We start from the raw sequence: 25,962 nt of genomic DNA, 5'->3' as shown, positions 1-25,962 counted from the left end.
CAAAATCTGCAGCGATCATTAAAAACAACTGAGGGAGCAAATGATCTCAGCACTCTTCTTCCAGGCAGGAGCAAGAGGCACCTTTGCAGTAGACTCCCAAGGTCCAAATTAGACACACATATGAACCGCCACTTCTGCAACCTTCCCACACAGGCCAGTGGTGAAAATCATGAAACTTCTGCACAACAATTTACCTCTGTTTCTATCTCCATGACCCCGAGTTTCACAATCTGGAAGGGAAGCTTGGAGGAAACCCCCAAGTTCTGCTTGGTTTCATGTTGAAACCATGCGAAGCCACAAATTCTGAAGAATTTTGAAGTAAAACTATGGATCACTGATGTCCACTGGCAAGAATTATTTAATCTGCATAAATTTAAAGACAAGAGAGATGCCAACTAGCACTGTTTAGGGCATGCAAAGATGCTATTTTCAGCACAGAAAGACTAATCCTTAATTACACAAGACTGGTGTGACAGATTAAGAAAAAACACAACTATTTGTGAGTGCACTTGAGTACATCTATATTTCAATGGTTGGAGCTCGCAGCTACAATGCAGTGGTTGTCTTCCAAACTGCACTCCTAAAATCTGAAAACCACAGATACCCAAAGAGTTCTCAGAAGACCTGTGTCAAAAGCTAGATACCATATCACACTGGACAAGGGCCTGAATGTAGTCATTCAGGAGAGTAAGGGCTGCTCAGAGACTGTGCAATTGCTGTGTTCATCAACTCAAAACAGCAGGTAGTTTCCTACCTTAATCGGGCAGCCACTGCTATGACTTTGAGGACTGAATAAATATTAAGAGGAGTACTGTGAAGTAGGAAAAAATGACACTTACTTCAAGCTGGAAGAGTCCCGGTGGAACTTCTTTTAGTGAGTTCTCAGAAAAATCCATTTCTCTGAGGTGATTTTTCCAGAAAACAGTCAATGTGTCAGGTAAGAATTCCAGTGAGTTTCTAGATGCTTTACAACATTTCTGGAAAACATAAAAGCAAAACCACCCACAGAGTAGTAATTATCTCTTTAAATAATGAGGTAGATGAGCTGTCACATGCTTAAGGCATTAAGAAATTCATTCTAGGTGATCTCTCTATATATTTTGATCCAGATAAATTATTGTGCATGCAGACACATGGGATTTGCTGAGGAGATGTATTCACTTAACTGATGGGCAAAATATTTCGTGGGTGAAAAGTATTTCAAAAGTTATTTTGAAAATTATCCCTATTTGCTTTTCAACCATAAACAAACACCTCACCAAAGTATACTGTTCTCCAGCTATCCCTGTAATAATGAGGAATAAAGTCACAGTGACGGGTGGATATAGATGCCGTAGTTAGCCACGGGTTTGGGCAAAGTTAACTTTGAATGAAGGCTGAGTGTTCTGTAAAATGATCCTAACAATACTTGTGCTCATATAAACTACAGAGGAAATGAATACAGCCACACAAGACAATTTCTACAAGTTTTCCACCAATGCCATCAACATGGTGAGAACAGGGCAGAACCTCAGAAAGACTTGATCTGAGACCAATCAACCAAATCAGGCAGGGGAACTCCTACAGAAACACAACAGCCTTTTAGCCTAAGACATGTGACAGCTTTTTAAGCATCACAGTACATGTTTTGCATTGTTTCAACAGCTTTTTCAGCCTCTGACTCTGTCAGAGCAATTCAACTTACCAAGGGGCAGGCCCAGGGATCTGGAAACACTTTCAGCTGATTTCTGGAAACATTCAGTATGTTTAGGGACTTGAAGCAGTATAGAAAAACCGTTGGAAGTTCCACCAACCTGTTGTCAGAGACGTCAAACTCCTGCAGCTTCCTTAAACCAATCCAGTTAGTTGCTAGAAAATACAAAACATTGCGGACTTGGTACAAGCATGACAGCAGTCTGACACAGCAAGATACGGCATACTTGCTAGATAAGAGCCAAAGGCTTTCATGAGTGCTAAAAAACAACCAGGCCTTTTCATGTACTTTGGACAAAGGATTGAGAGATGTCAAGCATCTCCAGTTAATACTGTCTTTAAGTCATTATTATAACAGTTTGGGGTTCTGCCTTATAAATCAGGCCTTGAAATGTAAGCATAACACTGGACAGTACGTACTGTTTTCCTCGTCAAATAACTTCTCCATATAGTTTTTGGAAGCAATGAGTTTTTTAAGGTTTTTAAGATGTAGGAATCCAGAAGGGAGAGTAGAGAGCCTGTTGCTGGATACGTCGACCTCGAGTAACCTGTGAGTACAGAAGATACTCAGTCAGGCATCAATAAAATGCTAGCAAAGACTCTTGTTGCCATAGACATCTATTTCACCAGGACAGCTTTAGATCTGAATGAAAGCAGCTGGAATGCGCTCTCACAAGGCAAAGCAAAAAAAAACTGTTTAGAAAATTAACCCTTCCAGGGAGCAAGCAGAAGTGCTCTGGATTGACAGCAGATCAGATAATCGATATGAGCCAGTAAATGTCAACCTGAGTCATCTCAGGGCTTAGACTTAGAGGAGCGGGGCTCACCAGAACTGGAGAAAAGCAGAAGCAACATGAGACAATACAGGAATACAATTGTCCTGACAACTAACTTGGAAACACTGAGAATGCAAAAGGGCACATCTTAAGTTAAACCTTGCAGCAGACAGAAAATAAACCAAGGAGCTCCTGCATGTGCTCTTCACTTATGCAGTTTCACACAAGCATAACTGACTCGTTTGCACCTGCTCTCCATATGGGCTCAGTTTGCTGTAGGCATCCAGCGCACACACCTTGTACATATAATTTCGTCAGATGACTGTATGCTGGGTAACTCCGTCAGCTGATTGTCAGCCAGGCTGAGCTTCCTGAGGTTTATCAGGCCCCATGGGATCACGGATGGAAGGGAGACCAGGCAGTTGGCAGAGAGATCGAGCTCAGTTATCTGACAGGAGATATCAATCAGCCAGTCCAGATCCACCCAGGGTAATTTGAGGTTTGACCAGTTCACACATAAAGCCTGCATATGTCAAAGAAAGAAGAGGAAACCACATTTGTAAAATCCCAGTTGCTCTCGGCCTGTGTTACACCACCGGGAATCTGGCACATCAGCGCTCAGACCATAAATGTTTTGCGCACTTTCCAATCTGCTTCTAGGAATTAAACTGACTCAGAGATTAAATCATGCCTGGATATCAGCAGCCCCCACCATATAACTGCTCCATGATCTCACTCCGAAGACCACGAGAAAGCGCAAGCAGGGGACCTGGACTTCTTTGCCAATCCACACACCGGCTCCAGTGTGCCCCACAAAGGGTGAGCTGCCCTTGTCTGACACCAGCACTCTCATGTGGGAGCTGGACTGACTGCAACATTTGTTCATCCAAAAATGCGCAGTGAGTTTCCATGGGGCTGGGCTCCCTGCCCCGCAAGATGCATTCACACCCTATGTTAGCGGCATGGCACAGACAGATCACGGAAACCCATCTTAAATCCAGACTTTGCCGCCCAAACCCCACTCTGCCTCTTGGACGTGGCCTGCATCGCTGCTCAGATCTCCAAGGGACTCTGAACACCAACAAAGGCCAGGCAGGTCCAGAGGAACCCCTGTGGAGCAGTCTGCGTCCAAAAAGCTTGTGGATCATTGCTTGTGCATCTGTAGAGAGGACAGGCACAGATCTGCTGTGAGTGGGAACAACTTCTTATGAGGAGGCCTGTTGCTGGAATAATTAATATATGCCCAGGCACTGCTCTTCCATCTTAAGCTTTCCAACAACAAGCACCCAAACTGTTCTGGGCAAGTTTTAGGTTTTGCAAAGGAACATCTGGGAAAGGCAAGGAAAGGCAAACACCTTCTCATAAAGCATTTCTAAACACCAGAAGTTTGCTCAGTGTAATTTAGGAAAGTATTTTAGCATCTGAGAGATGTGATTTTGGCAGTTGCCTCCTTTCTAGATAAAGTTCTGCTGCTTTTGACAGTAAGACGAGAAAGTTGTTTTATCTTCTTTTGGAAAAAAAAATAGAAGTTGTTGTGAAAGGCATAACTACTTATTTCAGGGTCCAGCTTAGACAGAAAAAAAACATGGACACATAACAGTCATCAATGTAAGCAAACACCCTTAGGCTTCATTTCCAATGGGACCTATGTTCCAAAATACAGGTTTTTAAAATGTTAGTCCCAAAACGCTTTCATAAGCTCAGTGTTTTTGACTTAACTCATCCCAAAGATAGCCTCAATGAAGTGATCATTAATTCTCCACCAGGAGGCAGCAAGGACCCAACAGCAAATCTCATTTGCTTTCCAATTCCCAGTATTTAGGTCTCAAGACTTTTAACTCCAAATTTAAAATTAAAAGGAATATATTTTGGGAAGGGAGAGAAAAAAGAAACAAAGATCTATCTGAAATGCTTATTTGAGAGTCAAAACTCCAAGTAATGTAGATCACATGGTTCAAATGTCTAGGAGAATGGAGTAAAGGGTAAGCACAAACAGTTGCACTTTTAAAAAATTTACAGAAGTCGTACTTAGTGTAGGCATACTGCTTTTCAAATGTTCACTCGTGAAGCCTCAGGACAGCCCTACTAACATGAGAGGAAATATGCCCATTGTATCACTGGGGAAACCAAGGCAGAGTCCAAGCTGTTTGTCTAAAGCTACATTCGCTAACATGCCACAAGGCATCCACAGAAAACACAGGAAGCCAGTAGCAACAAGAAACCAAATTAAGCACAGTATCCACCGCTACTGCAAAATATACAGTACTTAATGGGAGTTACACTGCAAAGCTTTCACACTGGCACTAAACATATTCTGCTTTACTGTTAGCTTTTCCAAGTTGGTAGATTTAACAGATGCCTGCTTACAAACTCCTGTTTAAAATTCTGTATGTAGTTCTCTGTAATTTTTTCTTCACCTGCAACAGCCCAAGATTGAGCTTGTTTACAACACTGGACCGTGTGATCTATGGTAATAGAGAGTATAAAAACACGTCGGATTCCCTTTTCCATCCCTAGCTACCCACACTTCACGAGAGATGCAGGGATGTGGTACTGATGCTAAAGGACGGGAAGACCTTCCCAGCACGAGGAAACCTTGCTGGAAATGAGCACATTCACAGAACGGTCAGGTCAGGGTTGGAAAGGACCTCTGGAGATCATCTAGTTCAACCCCATTCGTGCTGAGACGCTTAACTAGTTTTTCCTGGTTCCTTGAATTGCCTCAAGAGGTCCTAACAGGAGCCAGATCCCTAAATCCAGATAATGCCGGAAACCAGTTCTACACAACAAATAAAATCCTCAAGTAGTACTGATATCTGTTTGGCTACTATCATGCACATGCGGGGCTCTACCCTATCTTATAATACCATGCTCTTTATTTTAAAGAGAGAATTTCCAGCTGGTTTAGCTCTCAGCCGAGGTCACCAAAAAACAACTTACAAGGGTACTGATGCAGGAGGAAGCAGAAGCGTCCGGTTGGGGCTGGGAGAAGGGCAGCATCACTGTAGCTCCATCCTAGACCAGCTAAAATTGTCCCTTGCTGCTTAATCAGCAAGGAAATTCTCTTACTGATGTCGTTTATACCATATTGCGGTTTAGTGTTGCCAACAAAAGCCTTTTTATGCCAGGGCAATTAAATCTACATCGTGACTTTTGCTCATACAGAAAAAACCCCATCAGTATCCTACCTAACAGTGCTGGATGAAATCACATACTCTGCATTAGCAAAAACAAACCCCTTGTCTTAGAAAAGAGTTAAGAAAAGGCCTGGTCCTCAACTACATGTGATTCATGCAGACTTTTAATAGGAGTGGCCTTTTCAGGCTAGAAGAGAATGGTGTAACAAAAATCCAGCTACTGAAAGTATAATACAAGCACACTTTGCCTAGATATGTGAGAAACGTTTTAACAAGGAATTAGCCATTTTAACAACTAACCTTGGCTGGCAATGCATGCTCCGTCCTGATACTTTCTTTCCAGTAATGCCAATTTTTTTCAAAAGCTAAAATGGGGGTGGAGGGGGTAAACCAGAACGAATAGGGGAAAATCCAAGCTTTTAGGCAGCAGTTCCAGACAACATGTCTATGGCCTAAAAATTAACTGCTAGTAAGGAAGAGGCTTCCCACTTACCTGCACTGTTGTCAAGACATGGGGTATGGAAATACTAACACTGCACTGAGGGTTACAGAAAGGTGGATTCATTTCAGCCTGCCTATCAGACCCATCAGTTAGCTCCTGTACCCATCACAAAGCCCTTGCTCAGAGGAAGACTAAACCTCAAAAATGAAGGCATGAAGATCTGCCATGCTCTTTCCTCTACTTCCCTTTACAGCTTGCTGTTGGCCAACAAGGGGAACAGCAATGCCTTTCATGGAGATCCCAGGCAGTGAAGGCTGAAGCCCCTTTTTACTGACTCCACGCGGCTGGACTAAGGTGGTAGAGCAATCTGGGATGAAGATCTGGCAGTGGGACTAAAGTTACTTTTCACCCTGCAACAAGGAAACCAGTGAAATTACAATCAAAGTTGGCCACAGCACAGAAGCTGTTAATTATTATCCCATGTATATTATGATAACCAAAGACTACCACAGCATCGGTCAGGACACATAACAAAGATGTTGTCCAGAGGAGACATACCCTGGAAGTTCAGGACAACTTTCAACCGTACACTGAGATGGAAGTGGTGGCATCATGGCACTTTCTCCAATGGTATTGCCACAATGGTTGTGGATGCATAGGACCCACACCATGGTCCAAAAAGAAAACAGGGAAGGAAAATTTTCCTGGCTTTTTTTTTTTTTTTAACATCTTTTAGCATTCGATATAAAGTGGGATGCTCCATAGCACCTCTCCTAAGATATGCATCCATGATCAGAGTATCCAATCACTTGAACTATTCATATATTTTATCTAAACAGACAGAAGCAGGAAAATTTAGCCAAAAATCTGAGCAAATATTCCACGCAAAAGGTTCTTCAGTCACACAGAGAATGCATATAACCATACAGGGCTTTGAAATTCTGGCCATAATGGAAACAACGGCCTGGAGAGCTGGCTTGCTCATTTGGTTTCCTCCTCACAGGAGAAAGCAGGGTCTTGTGGTTGAGGTTCTGAATTCAGACTCCAGAGACCCAGATTTCCTGTGTGACACCAGTCATTGTTTCAGGTTACCCAGGCTCTGTTTGCCAGCCCATATAATGGAACAGCAACATGTCCTCTTCTCCCAGGGGAACCAGTAGTAAAAATGCACTACAGACTCCAACTCCCTCTTTTCTCTTCCTGCCTAATTAAATTGCGTCCAACAAAGCTGTACTAAAAAAAAAAAAAAATTCAGAAAAAAGATCTGATTATGCTTCTCCTCAACTCAGTTGCTGGTCTGTTTCAAGATGATGCTCTTTACAGTGGGCTCAGGCTCTTACCTCAGTACAAAAAAGTAATTGTACACCGACCAATGCAGCAATATGATCTATAGCCTGCTTTTAGCAAGTGCAAGCAGGACCATACGTTTCTGATACTTCTCATTTCAGACTGATACTCATCTCTATTTTGCATTTAGATTAACCTCATTGTCGTGGTTTGGCCTCAGCCAGCAACAGAGAACCACGCAGCCACTCGCTCGACTCCCACAGCCGTGGGAAAAAATCAGCAGAAAAGGGCAAAACTCGTGGGTTGAAATATTATAATTTAACAGAACAGACAAAGGGAAGAAGAAAGAAAAACAATAACACCGATAAAGGAATATAAGAACGCGATTACAGTACCGCCGCGCAGCGCACCGACCAGACCCGCGCGGCCGCAGCCCACCCCGAGTGGCGACTGACTCCCTCTCCCCGGCTAGCGCCTCTTATAGCCGGGCATGGGTCACGTGGGATGGAATACTTGCCTCCCCTGCCGGCTCCTTGGGGAAATTAACCCCATCCTTGCCGGAACCAGGACACTCATGAAGTTCCACAAGGCCAAGTGCAAGGTCCTACATCCGGGTCGGGGCAATCCCAAGCACAAATCCAGGCTGGGCAGGGAATGGATTGAGAGCAGCCCTGAGGAGAAGGACCTGGGGGTGTTGGTTGATGAGAAGCTCAACATGAGCCAGCAATGCGCACTGGCAGCCCAGAAAGGCAAGCGCATCCTGGGCTGCATCACCAGCATGGCCTGCAGGTTGAGGGAGGTGGTTCTCCTCCTCTATTCCTTTCCTGTGAGATCCCACCTGGAGGACTGCATCCAGCTCTGGAGCCCCTAACATAAGAAGGTCATGGACCTGTTGGAGCGAGTCACGAGGAGGGTCACTAAGATGATCAGAGGGCTGGAGCACATGTCCTATGAAGACAGGCAGAGAGAGTTCAGCTTGTTCAGCCTGGAGAAGAGAAGGCTCCAAGGAGACCTCATTGCGGCTTTTCAGTACTTCAAGGGGACCTACAGGAAAGATGGGGAGGGACTCTTTATCAGGGAGTGTAGTGACAGGATGAAGGGTAATGGTTTTAAACTGAAAAAAAAAAAAAAAAAAAAAGGTAGATTTAGATTAGATATTAGGAAGAAATTCTTTACTCTGAGGGTGGTGAGGCACTGGAACAGGTTGCCCAGAGAAGTCGCGGATGCCCCATCCCTGAAAGTGTTCAAGGTCAGGTTGGATGGGGCTTTGAGCAACCCGGTCTAGGGGAAGGTGTCCCTGCCCACGGCAGGGGGTTTGGAACTAGATGATCTTTAAGGTCTGTTCCAACTCTAAGCATCCTATGATTGCTGTGTATCATTTACCTCAAAAATGCAGAGCCATGGCCTCAGGGTATTTAATGTGATAGAAAGATACCTGCAGAATTCAGAAAGTGACCTCTAAAACCACAGGTCAGATTGTGAAATCCAATACCTGCTATGAATGCTGTGGGACAGGTGTCCCCTAGGCAGCTTTTTGAATCTACTTGCACTCAGTCCTCCTCCCCATCCAGAGTCCAGGACTGACAGTATTTCTTCTTCCTGACTGCCACAGAATAGAGGATCAGCCAAGCCCCGTCATCTAACTTAGAGATAGTGGACCAAATTCACTTTGGTGCTAGCAACCTCAGTGGAGTTACATTAGAGATTTACTCAGCTCAGCACTCTGAGGTGAAAATATAATTAAATGAAAGAAAGCCTGACAGCAAGGCCACAAAGAAAGGGGATTTCCTCCCCCACTCATACTTAATCATCTCCACTGTCTTCCTAGAAAAGCCCATTTCTTCAATGCCAAAGGTCTGCGATGCTGAACTCAAGGAGCCCGGTGACCAGCTCAACCCTTCTCCATTTGGCACTGGCTGGTGAGTCCTGTGCCCAAACAAGAGAGGGATGGTGTTCAAAGGCTGTTAGATCCTGGGCACAGCCTGACTTGGGCAGCTTACTGCTCTTCAGAAGGGCACTGAAAACCTCTGTAGACTCTCCTCTCCTGCCAAGGAAAGAATTTCTTAATATGAGTCCTGAAAACTAAATGGAAATCGTCTACTGCAGCGATGGCAAGGGATGCACTGAGGAAGGCAAGGGATGCACTGAGGAAGGCAAGGGACTGGGAAATGTGCAGAAGCAAGAAACCTCATGGCTCCTCAGCAAACAACAAACTACATAGACAAAAAAAGGCTGTTGTGCATTCCTCCTAACTGACGTGACATGCCCCAACAGAACCTCACTCTTGCCGTAGACAGGATATTCTGAGGATGGGGATCTAATTTCTCCATCAGTAATGCTGCTGTGAATCTTGAGTGGAACTGCTGCAGATTTCTTTACCAATGGTGAAGTAACAGATTAGCCAGGCAGTGAGTAAAGAAATCAGAGGATGTTCACATGCATATACACACACATACATTTGTATGCTTGTGTATAAAATTCTTGGCAAAACATTTCCTAGGGAAAATGAAGCAGTTCAAGCTCTTTTTCTGGTCTGTAACAGAAAAAAAACCCTGTATCTCACACTGCACACTCCAAAGTTACATGTATCTTCATGCCAACTACAGCTATCAAAGTCTGGAATCTCTCCCCAGCCACTTTACTGCACGGTTTTTTTTCGGCATTTGTTACCTGTTCCTGTAAAAATGGAGCACTTCCTCTCTTTAGCAAGACAGTGGTTTGCTGTGGGGATAAATTTATGCCAGAAAAAAAAAAAAAAAGGAGAAACAGATATTAGCAAAAATGAGATGTAACTCCTCTTGTGTCAGAAAGGGCAGCACTATGCACAGTGTGATGGCTGCCTGGAAGTTGTGGCAGCTACTTCGAGCTCTCCAGCCACATTTTATGCATAGCTGGTAGCATTCACTACTGTGAAATCAATTGGAGGTCAACTGTGCAGTGTTTTCACTTAGAGAGAGCACAGATGGGACAAACCCTTTTGAAGTTCTGGGCTCATTCTGAAAGATTGGTGCTCAGACTGCCCTGTCCAAGAGGAGATTTTTTGACATCCAGCTGGCTGCCATACATGTAGCAGTCTCCACACAATCTTTTTTTGCTTCCTCCCAGTGCAAAATGCATCACAGCACTTATACAAGAAGACTTACGTTTGTGAACCTTAAGAGATATGAAGAAAGCACAGAGGCAGCTTGTTTGCAGCTGCCATGAAGTCGTGTTTTAAAAAATTACCAGGATGTGTGACTATCACTTCCCAGAGACCTGAGCTCTGCAGACAAATTAGGACAAATCTTCCTGAATTTGGCACAGTCTGCCAAAATGAATTCAAAGAATTCAAAGAGAAAGCATTAAATAAGCAAACATATTAAAAATAAACAGCTACTAGAAGAATCAAGGTCAAGTTTCTAGGTCTGTTTCTTTGTTTTTTAATTTTTCTTTCTTTTTTTTTTTTTATAAACCAGGCCCTTCTGGCAATTAGCTGATGTTTTAAGACTGTTCTCTTCTTCGTTCAGGGTGTGACAACAGCAAAGCTGAGTCATTTTTACAGCAGCTAAGTTAAATATTGCCAGCAAGTTCACATGGAAAACAGACCTCTTCCCTGCAATTCAAACATTCATTCCAAGTTTATTCAAGCTGAATTACCCAGTTTCTTCTGAAAGGCATGTAGTTTTATCAACTCTTATGCAGAAACAGCTAGGATTTAGCTTCCTTTTGCTTACCTGTCAATGAAACTACGAGTCCCACAAGGAGGACTCTGAATCTGCTGCTTGAACCTAATGAAATCAAGCTGACATATGTGGACTGTAGTCCGTAATGTTTGCAGTATCATCAGGAAACCAGCGAGACAGGGTTTTGGCAGGAAAACAGAGAATGGAGAAGTTCGTAACACTATGAAACCCCCTCTGCTTATTTTTACTTAACACCAAAGCAGAATCAACACCCCGCAATGTTACGAGCTGAGCAAACAGGTATTCAACCAGCAACGGGATTAACACAGACAGAGCCTTGATAGAAAAATCTCCTTCACAATTTTTCACTGCAAAATTTTTATTACCTGATGAAAACTGTAGCTATCGAAAGCTCAGGGCTCTGATGCTCCTGTTTAATGTTGGTTAATGTACATACTGAGGGGAAAAACGAAAAATGCCTGATAACTAAATTGCTGGATGACAGCAGAAATAATAGGAAATACTACACACTTCCCTATAAAGCAGTAACAGTGTGCGCTGTGAGACATTTTTCAGTTCTAAATAAAGGAGACAGATAATAGAGATTGAGAGAATGGAGAATATAGACTAGTTATACAAAGATATGGGATAGTCATTAAATGCAATAATACTCTGCATGAAAATAATGCCTCTCATCTGTAGATCTCAAAGCATCATCGCTATGTATTAAGCTTTCCAACAGCTGTGAGATATGAGGAGTTTAAATCTCTCAATTTTACAGAGGAAGAAATAGACACAAATGAATTATGAAAATTGTCAAAAGGCTGTCAGTGGCTAAGTAGTGAACAGAGTTCTTGCCAACTGAAAAAGGCTTCAATTGCTTTTTGTTGGCAGGTGTGTGTCCCATCAAAAAATGATTTCTGTGGGACAAGTGCAGCTCAACTAATACGATCTGATCACACACGACCCTCTCCATGCTGCTCCAGAAAGCCACATCTGTCCTGCGCGAGTAGTAAAGGCTATCAGCCATATTTTACAGACGAGGATCTGAAGTAGGTAAGAATATATTTTGAGCAGACGTCAGCTTGCTCTACCCATGCTCCATGTTAACAAGAAGCACATGAGCCTATTTGTATGTGCTGTATCTGAACACACGCAGGGGAAGAGAAGCGTTTACATGCTTAGGTCTGTACCACGCTAACACTCTGAGACAGCACAGAGCTTGTGCCGTTACCTTCAACTAGAACGCACAATAGGAACCTAAACGAAGTGATTATCCTGGGGTCACCAAGGCAGCCTGTGCTAGTGCTTCTTTCTCTGGAAGACTCTGAGCACAAAGTCAATGTTTCCCTTCCACAGCATATGCCTGGTTCACACGCTAATGTTAAAATTGCCAAGCGGAAGCTGCCACACACGGCGTCTTGCACAACGATGCCATTTAAAGGCCAAATCTTTTACACCTTGCGATTCAGCACTGGCACGAAAGCCACTTTCACAGCTTGTTCTCTAAATAGGTAGCAAACCACAAGGCTCTTAGTTGAGAAGAAGAATCACCAGCGACACAGTGCACAAAGACAAATATCAATTATTAACGGGATGCCCCTTTAAAAGAACATCTCTTCAGACAGATAAATGGCTACTTACTGTTTTTGCTGGAGCACTACCTGGTAGTGGGCTCGTCTCAATGAAATACTTCCTCAGAAGGTGTTTGCTGGATTCAGGACTGTCCATGAGGATGTAGGAACAAAAGAAAGCTCCATTCCGTAATAAAAACACAGCTACATCTTCATTCCCTTTAGAGAAAAGAGAGATTGTCTGTTCTCTTCTTCTCAGGTACACGAACCAACAAGGAGCTGAACAGAAATCCTGGGAAATAACCACTTCTGAAAAAAAACATGGGGGTGTGCAAAAAGGGAACTGAACTGTATAAAGAGGGTTTCCTCCAGTAACAGTATTTAGGTTGGTCAAACTGAGACAGCAAAGACACTATGTAAAAGCACAGGCCCAGGCTCTTTCTTTTTTCTCTTTTTTTCCCTGTCTTGTTAAACCATACACACAGCTGTGCTTTGAAGTGTAAATTATTCAGCCTAAATCAAGCATGTGTGCCAGAGTGTCCATAACAATAATGCTTTTATTTGCAAGGTTTCCATTTTTGAAGGGTCTTTTCCCCAGGAGTTTAAAGAGGAAAGTTCAGTCTCTCAGCATTTACAGTAATCTAACTTACGGAGGCCCTGACTTAAATTTGGCTAAGTCAAAAGATTCAGAGCCAATTTTATTTTAATTTATTCCACTGGAAATCCAGAACAATTCCAGGCAATCCAGTCCAACAGTGACACCTTCCTAGATGGGAACAACTCAGCCCATTCTTTAAACGACATTGCAGAAAAGGGGCAAAGTTTCGAAGCATGCAAATACATACCCGCCTTTATAGCAGCGTACAGGGGTAACCGTATAAGAACTGGAAACTCATTCTTCCTGACTGCACAGCTCTCTGGGTCAGCACTGTATGCACGAATTAGGAGTTTTACTATGTCCAAATGTCCCTGCTGGCAGGCTATGGCCAGCATCCAGTTCAGGAGTTGTTGGCAAGTACTAGGACCTACAAAAAGATATGGCATTTGACTTAGCTGATGCCACCGGGCTGTGATGTGCAAGAGTCATCCACAAATAATGGCAATGCAAAAGGTATCGGGTGAAGCTCCCAAGGACAAAGGAGCAGACTGCACTGCAAGGGTGTTACAGAAGAGCCCTAAGCTGCTCAGGCCTAAAGTTTTAAGCTTTGCTTAACCGTTTTTCATTACCTACACAGCTAATGGGCGAACTTTTTTGACTGTCCCTGATCTAGGCATGCATAAGCTATCAACAGTGGAAGGTTCTGAGGATGCCTGCTAGGGTACCATCAGAAAAATCAAACATCTAATCCCAAGCAGAGGTGGCAAGGGATGACCAGCACTTTCCTTGCATCCAGAGACAACGGGCCTAATCCAACAGACACTAGATCCAAACATCCAAGATAGGCCACTTCGTCCAAGTTCATGAGAGGGGATACAAAGAATGGGGAAAACCAGCCGACTTTTCATGCTACTGGATGAATAAAACGAAAATAAATGTTTCAGACAACACAAAAATAATTGTTTCAGTTTGTTTTCACTACAACCTGAAGTCTCCCACAAAAAATTTCATTTCCCCTTGAGATATTTCATTTTGGGTGAATTCTTTACTGTCAATTCATAATACGGTTAGACAAATGTCTTTTAAGGCTAAAGCTAAAATACCACGTTCTGAGATCTGCATGAATTTGCTAATGTTTTAGTCATCCCCAAACTGCTTTTTTTTCTGAAATAACGTTTTGCCTGTAGAACACTGCTTTCCTCTAGGTGTGCATAATTCTGCCCATGTACGTAAATGTCCATGACAGGATTATTTCTGCTAACACTAAGCAGTCTTCAAATCTTCCCTGACTCACAGTATTACCTCCATTTACTTTACAAATTCACATCCCCTTTGAAATGCTTACAAAAATGTCTGCAAGCCCAAGTTTACAGGTCAACATTTTTTTTTTGCAGCTTCTCCATGTGGAAATTGCATCGCACTCTGCATTCTTAACAACTTGACTATATCACTCACCCTCATGCTGCAAAATGCAGGCTCTGCTTCAGCTGTAAGCCACGAGAAGTTCACACTGAGCCAGAGAGAATCACTGCAGTGCATTAGCCAAATTGCAAATTCATGCAATTTATTCCTACGCCCTGTGATTTGTTTCTGTGTAACTTCTCAGGGAAACAAATGGAAAGTCCCACATAAAAACTTCTGAAAGCCGCTGTTTGTATAGAGCACCTCCCCTGATCCCCCGAAGCAAGGGTTTAAGGAAATTCGTTCAGTTCTAAACTGAGCTAAGTTTCCAGAAACTACTTAAGTCACTTTTCATTACTAAGAGTATTATATTACTATAATTTAATTTTTGCTACTATGTAGCAAAACCAGCATTGTCAGCCTCCTTTCTGGCCGAAAAAAATACTACGTTTAATTGCATCCCCCAAGTTTCTTTTGCTTATTAGTGCTCTTACAGTTTAAGAACATCAAATAAGCAGGCTTCCCAACAGGTTATTCCTGTACTCCTCGAGGTCACTGGCAAGTATATAGCTCCAGTGAGGAGCTAGAGCAATGTTCAGGTGAAATATTGCAGAGACCTCGCCTAGCTGTTGCAGTTACTGCAGTGTCTGAGGTCAAGACATCATCTACCTGGACTTGTGCAAAGCATTTGACACTGTCCCACACGATATCCTGGTCTCTAAATTGAAGAGACATGGATTCGACAAATGGATCACTCGGTGGATAAAGAACTGGCTGGATGGTCGCACTCAAAGAGTTGCGGTCAACGGCTCAATATCCAAGTGGAGAGCAGTGATGAGTGGTGTTCCTCAGGGGTGGGTACAGGACCTGTACTATTCAACATCTTTGCTGGCGACATGGACAGTGGGGTCGAGTGCACCCTCAGCAAGTTTGCCGATGATACCAAGCTCTTTGGCGAAGTAGACACACTGGAGGAGAGGGATGCCATCCAGAGGGACCTGGACAGGCTGGAGAGATGGGCCCAAGCCAGCCTCATGCAGTTCAACAAGGCCACGTGCAAGGTCCTACATCTGGGTCGGGGCAATCCCAAGCACAAATACAGGCTTGTCGGGGAATGGCTGGAGACCAGCCCTGAGGAGAAGGACCTGGGGGTGCTGATTGACGAGAAGCTCAACATGAGCCAGCAATGTGCGATCGCAGCCCAGAAGGCCAACTGTACCCTGGGCTGCAACAGAAGTGTGGCCAGCAGGTCAAAGGAGGTGATTCTGCCCCTCTACTCCACTCTCGTGAGACCCCACCTGGAATACTGCATCCAGCTCTGGAGTCCCCAACATAAGAAGGACATGGACCTGCTGCAGCGTGTCCAGGGGAGAGCCATGAGGATGATCCGAGGGCTGGAGCACCTCCCCTATGAGGACAGGCTGAAAGAGTTGGGGCTGTTCAGCCTGGAGAAGAGAAGGCTCCGGGGAGATCTTATTGCGGCCTTCCCGTACCTAAAGGGGGCCTACAGGAGAGCTGGGGAAGGACTTTTTACTAGGGCATGTAGTGACAGGACAAGGGGAAATGGCTTTAAACTGGAAGAGGGTAGATTTAGATTAGATATTCGGAAGAAATTTTTCACTCTGAGGGTGGTGAGGCACTGGAACAGGTTGCCCAGAGAGGTTGTTGAGGCCCCATCCCTGGAGGTGTTCAAGGCCAGGCTGGACGTGGCCTTGGGCAACCTGGTCTAGTGGGAGGTGTCCCTGTCTATGACAGGGGGGTTGGAACTCGATGATCTTCAAGGTCCTTTCCAACCTAAACCATTCTATGACTCTATGATTCTAAGACAGCGATTCGTCCTGGCTGCCGTGCAGGACTGCTGGACCCTACTCCGCAGAGGGTCCGGGTAAGAAGCAGCTGCCATGCCTGCAGCACACTAAGAGAGCAACAGGTGACCCAAACACAGGTCCTGGTCCCAACTCAGAGTAATGCTCTTCCTCCCATCCTCACAGCTGCCTTAAGAAATGCGTCTGGGTCTAAAAATGTCTCTATTCTTCTATAAAATAATTTTAAAAATAAAACATAACTACAATATAATGATGATTCCAAAGAAGGAATTCTCCTGAAAGTCAAAGCAAAATGCCAGCAAGAGAGCATAGAGCATGTCGCCAGCTGCGCACCCAAACTATTACCCACCAGACAGCCATGCTGCACTCTCACCCCCAGCACCACTGTGTCTGCTGGATCAGCAGAGTGGGATGATCCTGTTTCCTGAAAATCACCTAATTTCTATGTGGCGTCTGGGACGTCACCCAGCTGTGAGGGCTGATAGGAATGAATTGTCTAAATGGCATCTTCTTCCACTTCCAATTTGCAAACACGGAATATTTTTATGCATGTGTTTTCCCCCATGGGGGAAGTTTTATTCAAACACAGCAGAGATTAGATGCCTCCACGCACTTTCCCATGACTAAGTCCCTCCCCTTTCAAGGGATATTAAAAAAATAAATAAACGTCTGCTTAAAGCTATAGCACACATTTACTGAAAAGCTTGAGGAAAGGCAGAGGCAACCCAATAGGCTTACCATGCAAGGAATCCAGCAGCTCTTTCACAATGTCCTTATGTCCAAAATATGCAGCCACCACTGCTGCATTGTCATCGTTAGGTTCTGTTGGTAACACCACTAATGCTTCCTTCAGTAAATACCTCACCGCCTGCAGATCTCCATATGCTGCTGCAATACCTAAAAGCTGACACTGGTAAAGAAAATATAGCAAAATAAACTCGCTGTAAAGGGAGCGGGCAAAGAAAGAGAGCATGTCTAGAGCTATGTATTTATTTGTGCCCATGCAAATGCATGCTCAATGTCACTGTGGTTAACTGAAAATGTCATAAATACTAGCAGCCATTATAATAATTGGTGTTGATATATTAATTATATTAATTCCTTGGTTTTTTGATTTATAGTTTTTTGTATGGTTTTACCACAAAAGTACCCAAGGCACAGAATGGCGAGTGTAAATCCATTTTTCATGGACTGACAGAAAAGCATTTGCACAGCTCTGCTATGAGGTGTAGTATTTCCTGTTTCGGAGATGGCCAATATGCCTGGAATTGACACGCAGGTACTCTTGCAAAACACTAAGATAAGCTCTGTGCAAAGAGCAGGCTCAAAATGAGGGCTCTGAAGGCAGAGCAGTGTAGAAGCTGGTGCAGAGGATAGGGGTCCAAACACAAGCAGCAAAATCTTCCCAGGGGACCATTAACCATCTTTGTACTGATGGGGGAATACATGTTTTTTTTTTTTGCTAAGTCTATAAACTGCTTCCTTTTTATGGAGAAAAATCTATTTCCCTCTTTTAGTGACCACAGCACGAGCACCCCTCCTCGCCCAGCCTCCTGTTGCTACACACGCCGCTGCTGTGGTCTGCCTCATCTTTCTGACCAGTGCTTTCAAAGGCTCACACTGTCCCAGAGCATATGTTCCTGGAGTGCCCCGCACAACCAGCCATGTCTGAGACCCTGCAGCACCAGCATAACATACATAACTGAATGGATTTTCTGCACGAAAAACGACAGATGGCAGCAGCTTGGCATTTTGGTTTCTCTTCCAATAAAATTTGAGGAAGAATAGTAACCTAATCCCACCTTTTCCACTTGCAGTGCAGTCTCCTCACATGACAACTTAATCAACTCTTGGGCCTTACTGGTGTCTCCAGCTTTGTAAGCATCTTGAATGCTTTCTGTCACAGGTGTCTGAATTATGGAGACTTCGCCGACTGTGGACTGTTTGCCACCCATGTCCACAGTTCCTGCAGCAAAAACAGAAAAGAGGGGTCAGGAAGAAGTACCTGTTTATTAATCATGCACAGCTGCAATGTCAATGCATCCCGGCAACAAAAAAAAGGGGGTGAATTATTTACCGCACACAATTAAAAAAAAGAGGAAAAAACCTCAATGCTCGGTTGCCAGATAAAAGAAAGTGATAACATGGTAAAGTACTTTCCAACAGGGACATGAAACTACAAGAGACAGTGAGTTCCCCAATTGCTACCAGAGGTGGTTTCCAAAGGATGGTGTGAAAGCTCGCACATACACAGACACATATGCTCTGCAACAGCTTGCCGCACTCCACCTCCTGCTGCAGGAACCAGGGAAGGGAAGGGCTTACGTGAGACTGGCACCTGCAGTACTTCTGAAGAAGTGAGGTGTCTGCAAGACCCACAAAGCCATTCTGGTATTCTTAGCTTTGCTTCAGTCACACTTCATTCACCTCCTGACAACAGCCAAATAAAACCCCACTGTACTTCTCCAGTACTTTGAACCACAGCTTCATACACCTCAATGAACGTGAAAGAAAAGAAATTGGGAATATTTTTACTCTGGGAAAACAGAGTAAAAGGAGATTGTGCAAGATGCCCAGTGTCATCCTGATCAATCCTGGAGAGTCTCCTAGGCTAGACTTTTTTTTTTTTTTTAAATACCGTTTGGAGCCAGAAGAGTTTTTACATGTCAAAGATTAAAAGCTGCAAACCATTAGAGAAGATGCTTGCGGTGGGTGGCTAATGAAGAGGCAGCCATGAAGTCTCACCCCCACCACCCCCCAGCTACCAGGACAGGGAAAGCTGCAGGAAAGTCACTGAATTAAGATGTTCAGGTCCACTCCTGAACAACACGTAAGACAGAGAAAAGAAGCACTTTTCACTTGAAAAGAGACCATTTCATACTCACTTCTTCCTGCTAAAACATTAGTCATCATTATTGCTTATTTGCAACTGGTGAAGTAAAGCCCTTAAGCCCACAGATTTTCACATACGTTAACAAGGATTTTTTTTTCTTTAAACTGGCATATATGTCATGCAGGGCCTAGTTTAATGCAGGCTGGAAAAAGAAGTAAATTTGGATCAGTCTATAACTGTCAGTAAGTATCTTTGAATAATGCAGTCTGAATCACCAATAGATTCTGACTAACACTTCTCATCAATTATTTAAATGAAGCTCAAATCACTCAGACATCGGAGACGGCTCCAGAGATTCGTGCCATTAAAAATGAGCCCACATCAATAACCTCTCTCAGATGATGCAGAACGTGTGAAGGACAAGCAGCAGAAATCAAGGCAGACGAACATGGTCTTAAATTACAGCATAATAAACAGCATCTCAGAGTTCATGTTAATAGGTGCAGTGCCTTCGTAATTCTGCAGTTTTAGTGGGTACGTGGGAAAAGAAATTCATCCAGCATATGGTCCAGTCTTTTAAAGCAGACCACCCACCTGTAAGGGATCTCTTAAGAATACTGCATATGATCTAATTCTCTTTGTAATGGACACCAAAGGTAGGAAATGCAATGATTCTTAGGCAAGTAACTGTTAAAAGGGTAACAGAAGACAGAACTTTAAAGCAAAATAGTTCTCCAGTCTAAGCAGCTCAGAACTGGTCTAAGTAAAATGAAGAAGTACAGATCCAAGCAAACACTGCAGTTACTGGAACATGCGGCCTCCCCACGCTCGGCGCCCTGTGATGAAATCCTGAACCTGGAGAGAAGCACTGGAATTCCCCTTGGAGGAAAAAATGCCTCACATCAGAGATACAAAACAGCTGGAAAGCTGAGGAAGAAGCCCTGCAAATCAGGGCTGACAGAGCACAGCAACTTTAATCTGGTTCCTAAAAAAATGCTGAAAGGAGGGACAAATTTTACTTCCTTCCAGGCTCAATCCTGATTTGGGGGACTATCACTCAAGACCCACAACTGCAGCCATTCCACATGTAAAAACACATCCTTTCTGCCAAAGAATAGAGCAGGGCCATTTTTCTTTCTTTTTAAATCATGTCCAGGGAAGGTGGAGGTAGGAGTATCTCATGGTCAGAGATTCATTCGGGATCTGGGAGATCCGAGTGTCACTTCCTCATCTATTAGAGAGGTCTCCAGCCAACCTCTCAAGCATCCTGCACACGAGAGCTCTTCTTACAGGAGCGTTTCCCACCTCTCCTATTGGAACTGCCCCACTGTGCAGGGAGGACTACCAAATCCATTGGCCAGGAAGCACAAGAAGGACCACAATGTTGTAACTGAGGGAAGGAGGAACTCCGCAAGCTAGACCCTAATCCCAAGATCGCTTCTGTGTTTTACCAAATGACTATTTCATGAAACTGCTTGGCTAAATGTGTCATGCTTCCTCTTACATTTTTGCCCCCCTCAAAATTTCTTAAGTCCTTTGTAGTGTAATGGCTTAGTTACAACCACCGCTGTTTGGAGAACATGGGCTGGCCGTCAACCATTGTGGTCTGCTCATGTACGTTAGGTGTAGACTTCTGGGCACTCCAGGAACAGGAATGTCATAAATGGCTTGCTCCGTGGAGTTTACATGCTCCCAGAGTTATCTGGCAGTTTAATCAGAGTCTTTGGGATATTAATTTTAGCCCCTAAACTCAATCTTAGTCTTGCCTTAGGCAAATCAGAATTTTTTATTGATCTAAATAAAACTGCCCAGTTTTGAACATTTGAACATCCATCAAGTAGAAGTCAATAAACACTTAATTGAATGTAAGAAATCTGGGCAATTCTACTGTTTGAAACCAATATATTTATATTTAAATATTCTTTGCAGAAAGGTAATGCTACTCATCATTCAAGTTTCTTCTGTAACTGTCATCAAAACTTCTTTCTGTGATTGCATTCTGCCAAGTAAATTGACCTCCTGCCTAAGACCTGAGGAAAAAAGCTTCCAAAAGTCTTCAGCAAAAAAAGACCTTGCAATTGAACTAATTACAAACCTGAAAAGAGCAAAACTGGTGAGATCTAGACTGATAAAAAAAAAACTTGTCCTCAGCCAACAGCTGTACTCACATGATTCTGTCAAAGTTAACTTGAGCTTTCAAAGGTTAAATGAGAGAAGGTGGGCCATCCATTCCTAAGTTCCCAAAAAACACAGAAGCCATCCATTGCAAAGCTAAGCATCTTGCCAACTAAATTACCCAATTCACAGATGACTTCCTGGTGACTTAAGAAATGATATACTGACTTCTGAAATACAAATGGAAAATAAGAAGCAGCATGTTTTATAAGCTTAATTTCTACTCACCAGTAGGAAAAAAAAATAGGAAAATTACATTCTACTGACTAAAGACTGTTTTATTTCTACAAGACGCATGACTGAACTATCATCAGTACTGGCATTCATGTAGGCTGGGAATAAAGTTTTGCCAATACGTGCATCAGCCATTTTTAGCAAAAATCCGGGCCGAAATCCAAAGAAATTCTGCCTATGGTTTTAACCCTACAAATCTCACGTTCCTTACCTGAGCTCTTCGCGGCTTTCATAATAGGGTCACCCCACTTGCAGATAGACTCGAACAACAAGATGTAAGAGCAATACTGAAGTTGGATAATATTGAACCTCTGGTTTTGGACTTGATCATGCAACGTGCTGAGCATTTAAGTCTGGATGTAACACAGTCCTTTTAATTCTTAGATTGCATGGATTTAGGAACTGTCTTCTGCACTTTGCACAACAGGGTCTGCATTACTGTTTGACAATGCATATTACTATATGCAATACAGCACAATAAATTATGATATTCTATCAGTACTTCTTGGATATTCCTGTAATAAAATGCTACTAGAAACTCCAGACATCCTTACACACACCTGTTTTGATTTCCTTTTGCTTTATTGCACAGAGATCTGGGACAGAGTCCCTGTGTTGGCACAGATTCCTCTAAAACCATTGCCCCAAATCAGCACCCCTTTTCTGAGCTTTCAGCAGGAAAGCAGATAAATGAAGCCTATTTGAACTGAGGTGGTATGGTGTGGGTTTATTTCTTGAACACAGTTCAATATCAATGAAAATAAGGTCATGGGGTTTACTCCCTATCATTCAGATCATCTCTGCATTGTCTTTATTTAACTTCTCTGTAGACCCACAGCTTCGCTTCTTTGCTTGCTTTCTAATGACTGTAAGCAAACCAAATGCTGTTTGTAAGGGGAAAATGGGAGGCATTTGCCAATGTTAAAAACGCATCCTTCATCTATTCCTCACAATGCTTAACAGCTTGTATCAAAACAACTAACTTTGGAAATATTTCCCACTCTTTATTTCAATGTTTTATACTTCAGAAGTAGCCTTTAAGCTTGGCTTTGCAGTAACAGCCTTTTACAAAAGCTAAGGGCAAGACTAATTTTCTCTAAGAAAATATTCCAATGGAAACAGCAGTTATCAATAAAAAAGCAGTGTTATTTTATTGCCATTCAAAGGTTACAGTAGTATCAATTTTAAAGTGCAACTGACTGCTATTCCAGCTCAGAGAAACAAAACAAAAATAGGTCTTATTAATAATAAAGGGTACCATGAGAATTTCAGAGATATACGTAGTTATACCCAGTCTCAGGCCTTGTAATTAGAGCAGGTTAAAAAAAAAAATCTAAACTTTCTAAATTGATAGTACGGCATTTTCAGTAAAAAGCTGCGGGTTTGCAGGTCAATGCTGTGAATCAGCAAATGGCTGCATAACAAAAGGGCACACTGTATAGATTATTATTATCTTTATATCCCAAATCACTGCATTCCTGTTTCTGACACATAACCTCACAGAGTTTTTAAGTGCTACATTAGTCCCTTTGATAAGGTAGGAGTTCTTTGGCAACTAACTAGGATATTTCTGTTTATCAGAGAAAGATATAAACGAGATGCTTAACACAGGATAAAATAGGGTGGGAAGCTAACTTACTCCAAACCAGAATAACAATAATAAAAGAACTTTAAAACTGCTACTGACCTTGTCATAATGTGTGCAGTTATTTCCAGAGACGGGAACAAATCAAGATGATGACTTTAACACAGCATCCCATTCAGCAATGCTCTATTAAGCTATTAATTCTTTGGACTGCTAGCCACCCACCTCTGCTTCAGCACAAGCAGCTCTTACAGCATCCACTGGATGTAACATCTTTTGGCTTGCTGGTTGTTTCTTTGTCTGAATTAACTACTACATTTTAGCCTTGACACTTATTTTCACCTCCACGTCCCATTACGGTGAAATCCAAGCCTCTGTTTCAGAGGGGATCTGGTGATGGGGGTGGGCAGGGAGGCCACCTCTCCGGGCTGAGCTCAGACATTAATTCCTCAACAGCGCCAGATGGCTACAGCTAACCTTTGCCAGCTTAATCTTTTGACATTTTGACTTCTGAACGCTGCCACTGAGCAAATAAAAAACGGGACAGAGTTGATGTTTAAGATGTGCTGAATATTTAAAGCCAACCCTCCCAAACTCTTAAAAACTCACAAGTGTCGCTGAACATTTTTCAATACTACTCTACAGAAGCTTTGGCAGGCTGGTTTGCAAAATTAATGGAAAGCCACATTATTTCTGAGTCTCTGTAACAGACTCACGTATCTTCTGTTGCTTTGAAAAGCTTCAGACTAATAAACTGAACAACAGCCAACAGGGAGCCTCCAGTGATTTCAAAGGATGATGGATCTATCCTACATTGCGCTTTCCACTTAGATGGGCAAGAAGAATATTTCAATCCTCTGGAAATCTTTGAGATACTGAAAAATAATTCCACCCACCCCAAACCAGAAAGAAAAAACGATCCCCTGGGTTCTTTAATAAAAAAATTTAAAAAATTAAATCATCCCAAGTCAGTAAAAACACTTTATGAAATAAAGATAGCTTTTGTGTTCCTTCTCTAATTAGCTGACACTTCAAAACAGGGTTTCATTTCTTGTTTAAAAAAGTTAAAAGGTTTCATTAATTTATTTCAATCATTAATTTCTTAAAAGATACAGTCATGGACCAAGGCCTGTTCCCAAGAGGGAAGTTGCTCCCCCCGCTGGCCCACATATACTCGGTCCAGGTGGCCCCATAGCCAGGACCTGAATCAGAACCATGCAACGGAGGGTCCTGCAGCAAGAACCCTATGATCTATTTCACCTTGGTCTCCAATTTAGGTGAAATACATATGGCCCAATCAATTCTGCTATAAAACATTCCCAGCAGGATTCAAAAATAGTCAGAACCACTTATAAATCCCCCTGTAAGAAGATAAGGAGTGAAAGTTATGGTAAATCCACCTGAGAGATAACAGGATGGTTTATCTGGGAAATTCAGCATCCCCACTGGAAAGACCATGCCAGAATGTCTTCTGACCCTGATTAATACCTCTTAACAACGTGCAAGACATGCCAGCTTCTCAGGACAGAGAGGGAACCCTCCACACAGTTTTTATGCCTGTTTTTTGTGGTTCCATTTCACCCAAACGTCCATTATTTCAGCTAATTAAAGGAGTGGCTTTACACTAAGATCTGCCTGCCAAGGCAGTGGAAAAGATGACGTATTGAGTACAGAAGAAACCCGCATCTACAACATAGCTTATAATCAATGCTCTCTGCCCCAAAAGGAAACTTATAACCCTACAAAAGACCAGACCTGAAACACAAAAGAATGCTTCAAAGACAAAAATCCAGGACTGAAGGGATCTCTTTCACTATTATTGCATAATCTGGAATTATTTTTAAATTGTTTACGTGCCAGTACCATGCATGCAAAGTGCTGATCTGCATTAAACATTTTTCAACAAGCATACAGGATCTTGTAAAGGGCATGCTGACAATTTTAGGTCCAGCAACGAAAAGTGACCGATTATCACCAGAGCCATTGGAAATTTTCTATTTAGAAACACTCCTAACCTGCAAGGAAAAAACATTTGCTAACGCAAACCTGAAAGGAAAATATTAAGTCCTGGATGGAAAAATGCTCTGGACTCCTGCCTTTTTAAGGGGCTCCAGAACTGACTTGCAAAAAAACAGATGCCTTCGAAAGCTTTAGCTTACACAATTGTTCCTCCATCATCCAGGATAATCAGGGAAGAGGGGACAGAAAAGCCTCAAATACTAGTAACACTGAGACTCAGCAGTCTTTAGTGGGCAGTATCGTAGATGCCTGAACGGCTGCGTGAATCTGTCTGTCTGTCTGTCAGAGCCAGCATGAAGCTGGAGCTGAAAAGCTCTACCAGATCTGAGCTGGTTATTCCTATTTTACTGAAGTACAAAAGAGGCTACATAAAGCTATTATAAGGCAATGAGCTTAGAGAGAGCACAAAGAAATACACACTGGAATATGACCATCAGAGCAAACGCACCATGCCAGCAGGCAAATCACGTCAGAAAGCGCAAGGTAGCTTCGGGGTCACTAGTAATACCTGCAGCAATCCAGGGAAAAGGAAAAAGGGCTACTACATGTGATGGCCTGGGACGTGCCTCTTCTCTTGCGCTCTGCAGGAAGACAGCTCTACCTTAGACACAATGCTCCCCACAGGTTGTTTTAAAAGCACACGCGCCACTTCCACTGCCCTGGGCTATGCCTGGTTGAAGAGAGGCAGCAGGACTGCCATCCTCACTGCAGAGTCAGAGCG

General features: G+C 43.0%; 1 protein-coding gene across 1 annotated transcript in view; it reads right to left on the bottom strand.

The window, feature by feature from the left end:
- Positions 1–25,962, bottom strand: part of LRRK1 (leucine rich repeat kinase 1) — a gene marked incomplete at both ends in the record, with an annotated part of 79,273 nt that overhangs the window by 42,633 nt on the left and 10,678 nt on the right. The window contains 8 exons of the mRNA XM_082488681.1: positions 840–977; positions 1,685–1,848; positions 2,113–2,240; positions 2,765–2,991; positions 12,641–12,789; positions 13,416–13,595; positions 17,134–17,305; positions 18,198–18,361. Of these exons, the coding sequence (XP_082344807.1) occupies positions 840–977; positions 1,685–1,848; positions 2,113–2,240; positions 2,765–2,991; positions 12,641–12,789; positions 13,416–13,595; positions 17,134–17,305; positions 18,198–18,361 (1,322 nt within the window). The remainder of the gene's footprint in view (positions 1–839; positions 978–1,684; positions 1,849–2,112; positions 2,241–2,764; positions 2,992–12,640; positions 12,790–13,415; positions 13,596–17,133; positions 17,306–18,197; positions 18,362–25,962) is intronic.

The sequence above is a fragment of the Vanellus vanellus genome (assembly GCF_965231255.1).
Source record: "Vanellus vanellus genome assembly, chromosome: 11".
Taxonomy (NCBI): domain Eukaryota; kingdom Metazoa; phylum Chordata; class Aves; order Charadriiformes; family Charadriidae; genus Vanellus; species Vanellus vanellus.
Note: the sequence above shows the minus strand (reverse complement) of the source record. Positions and strands in the feature narration are given on the sequence as shown.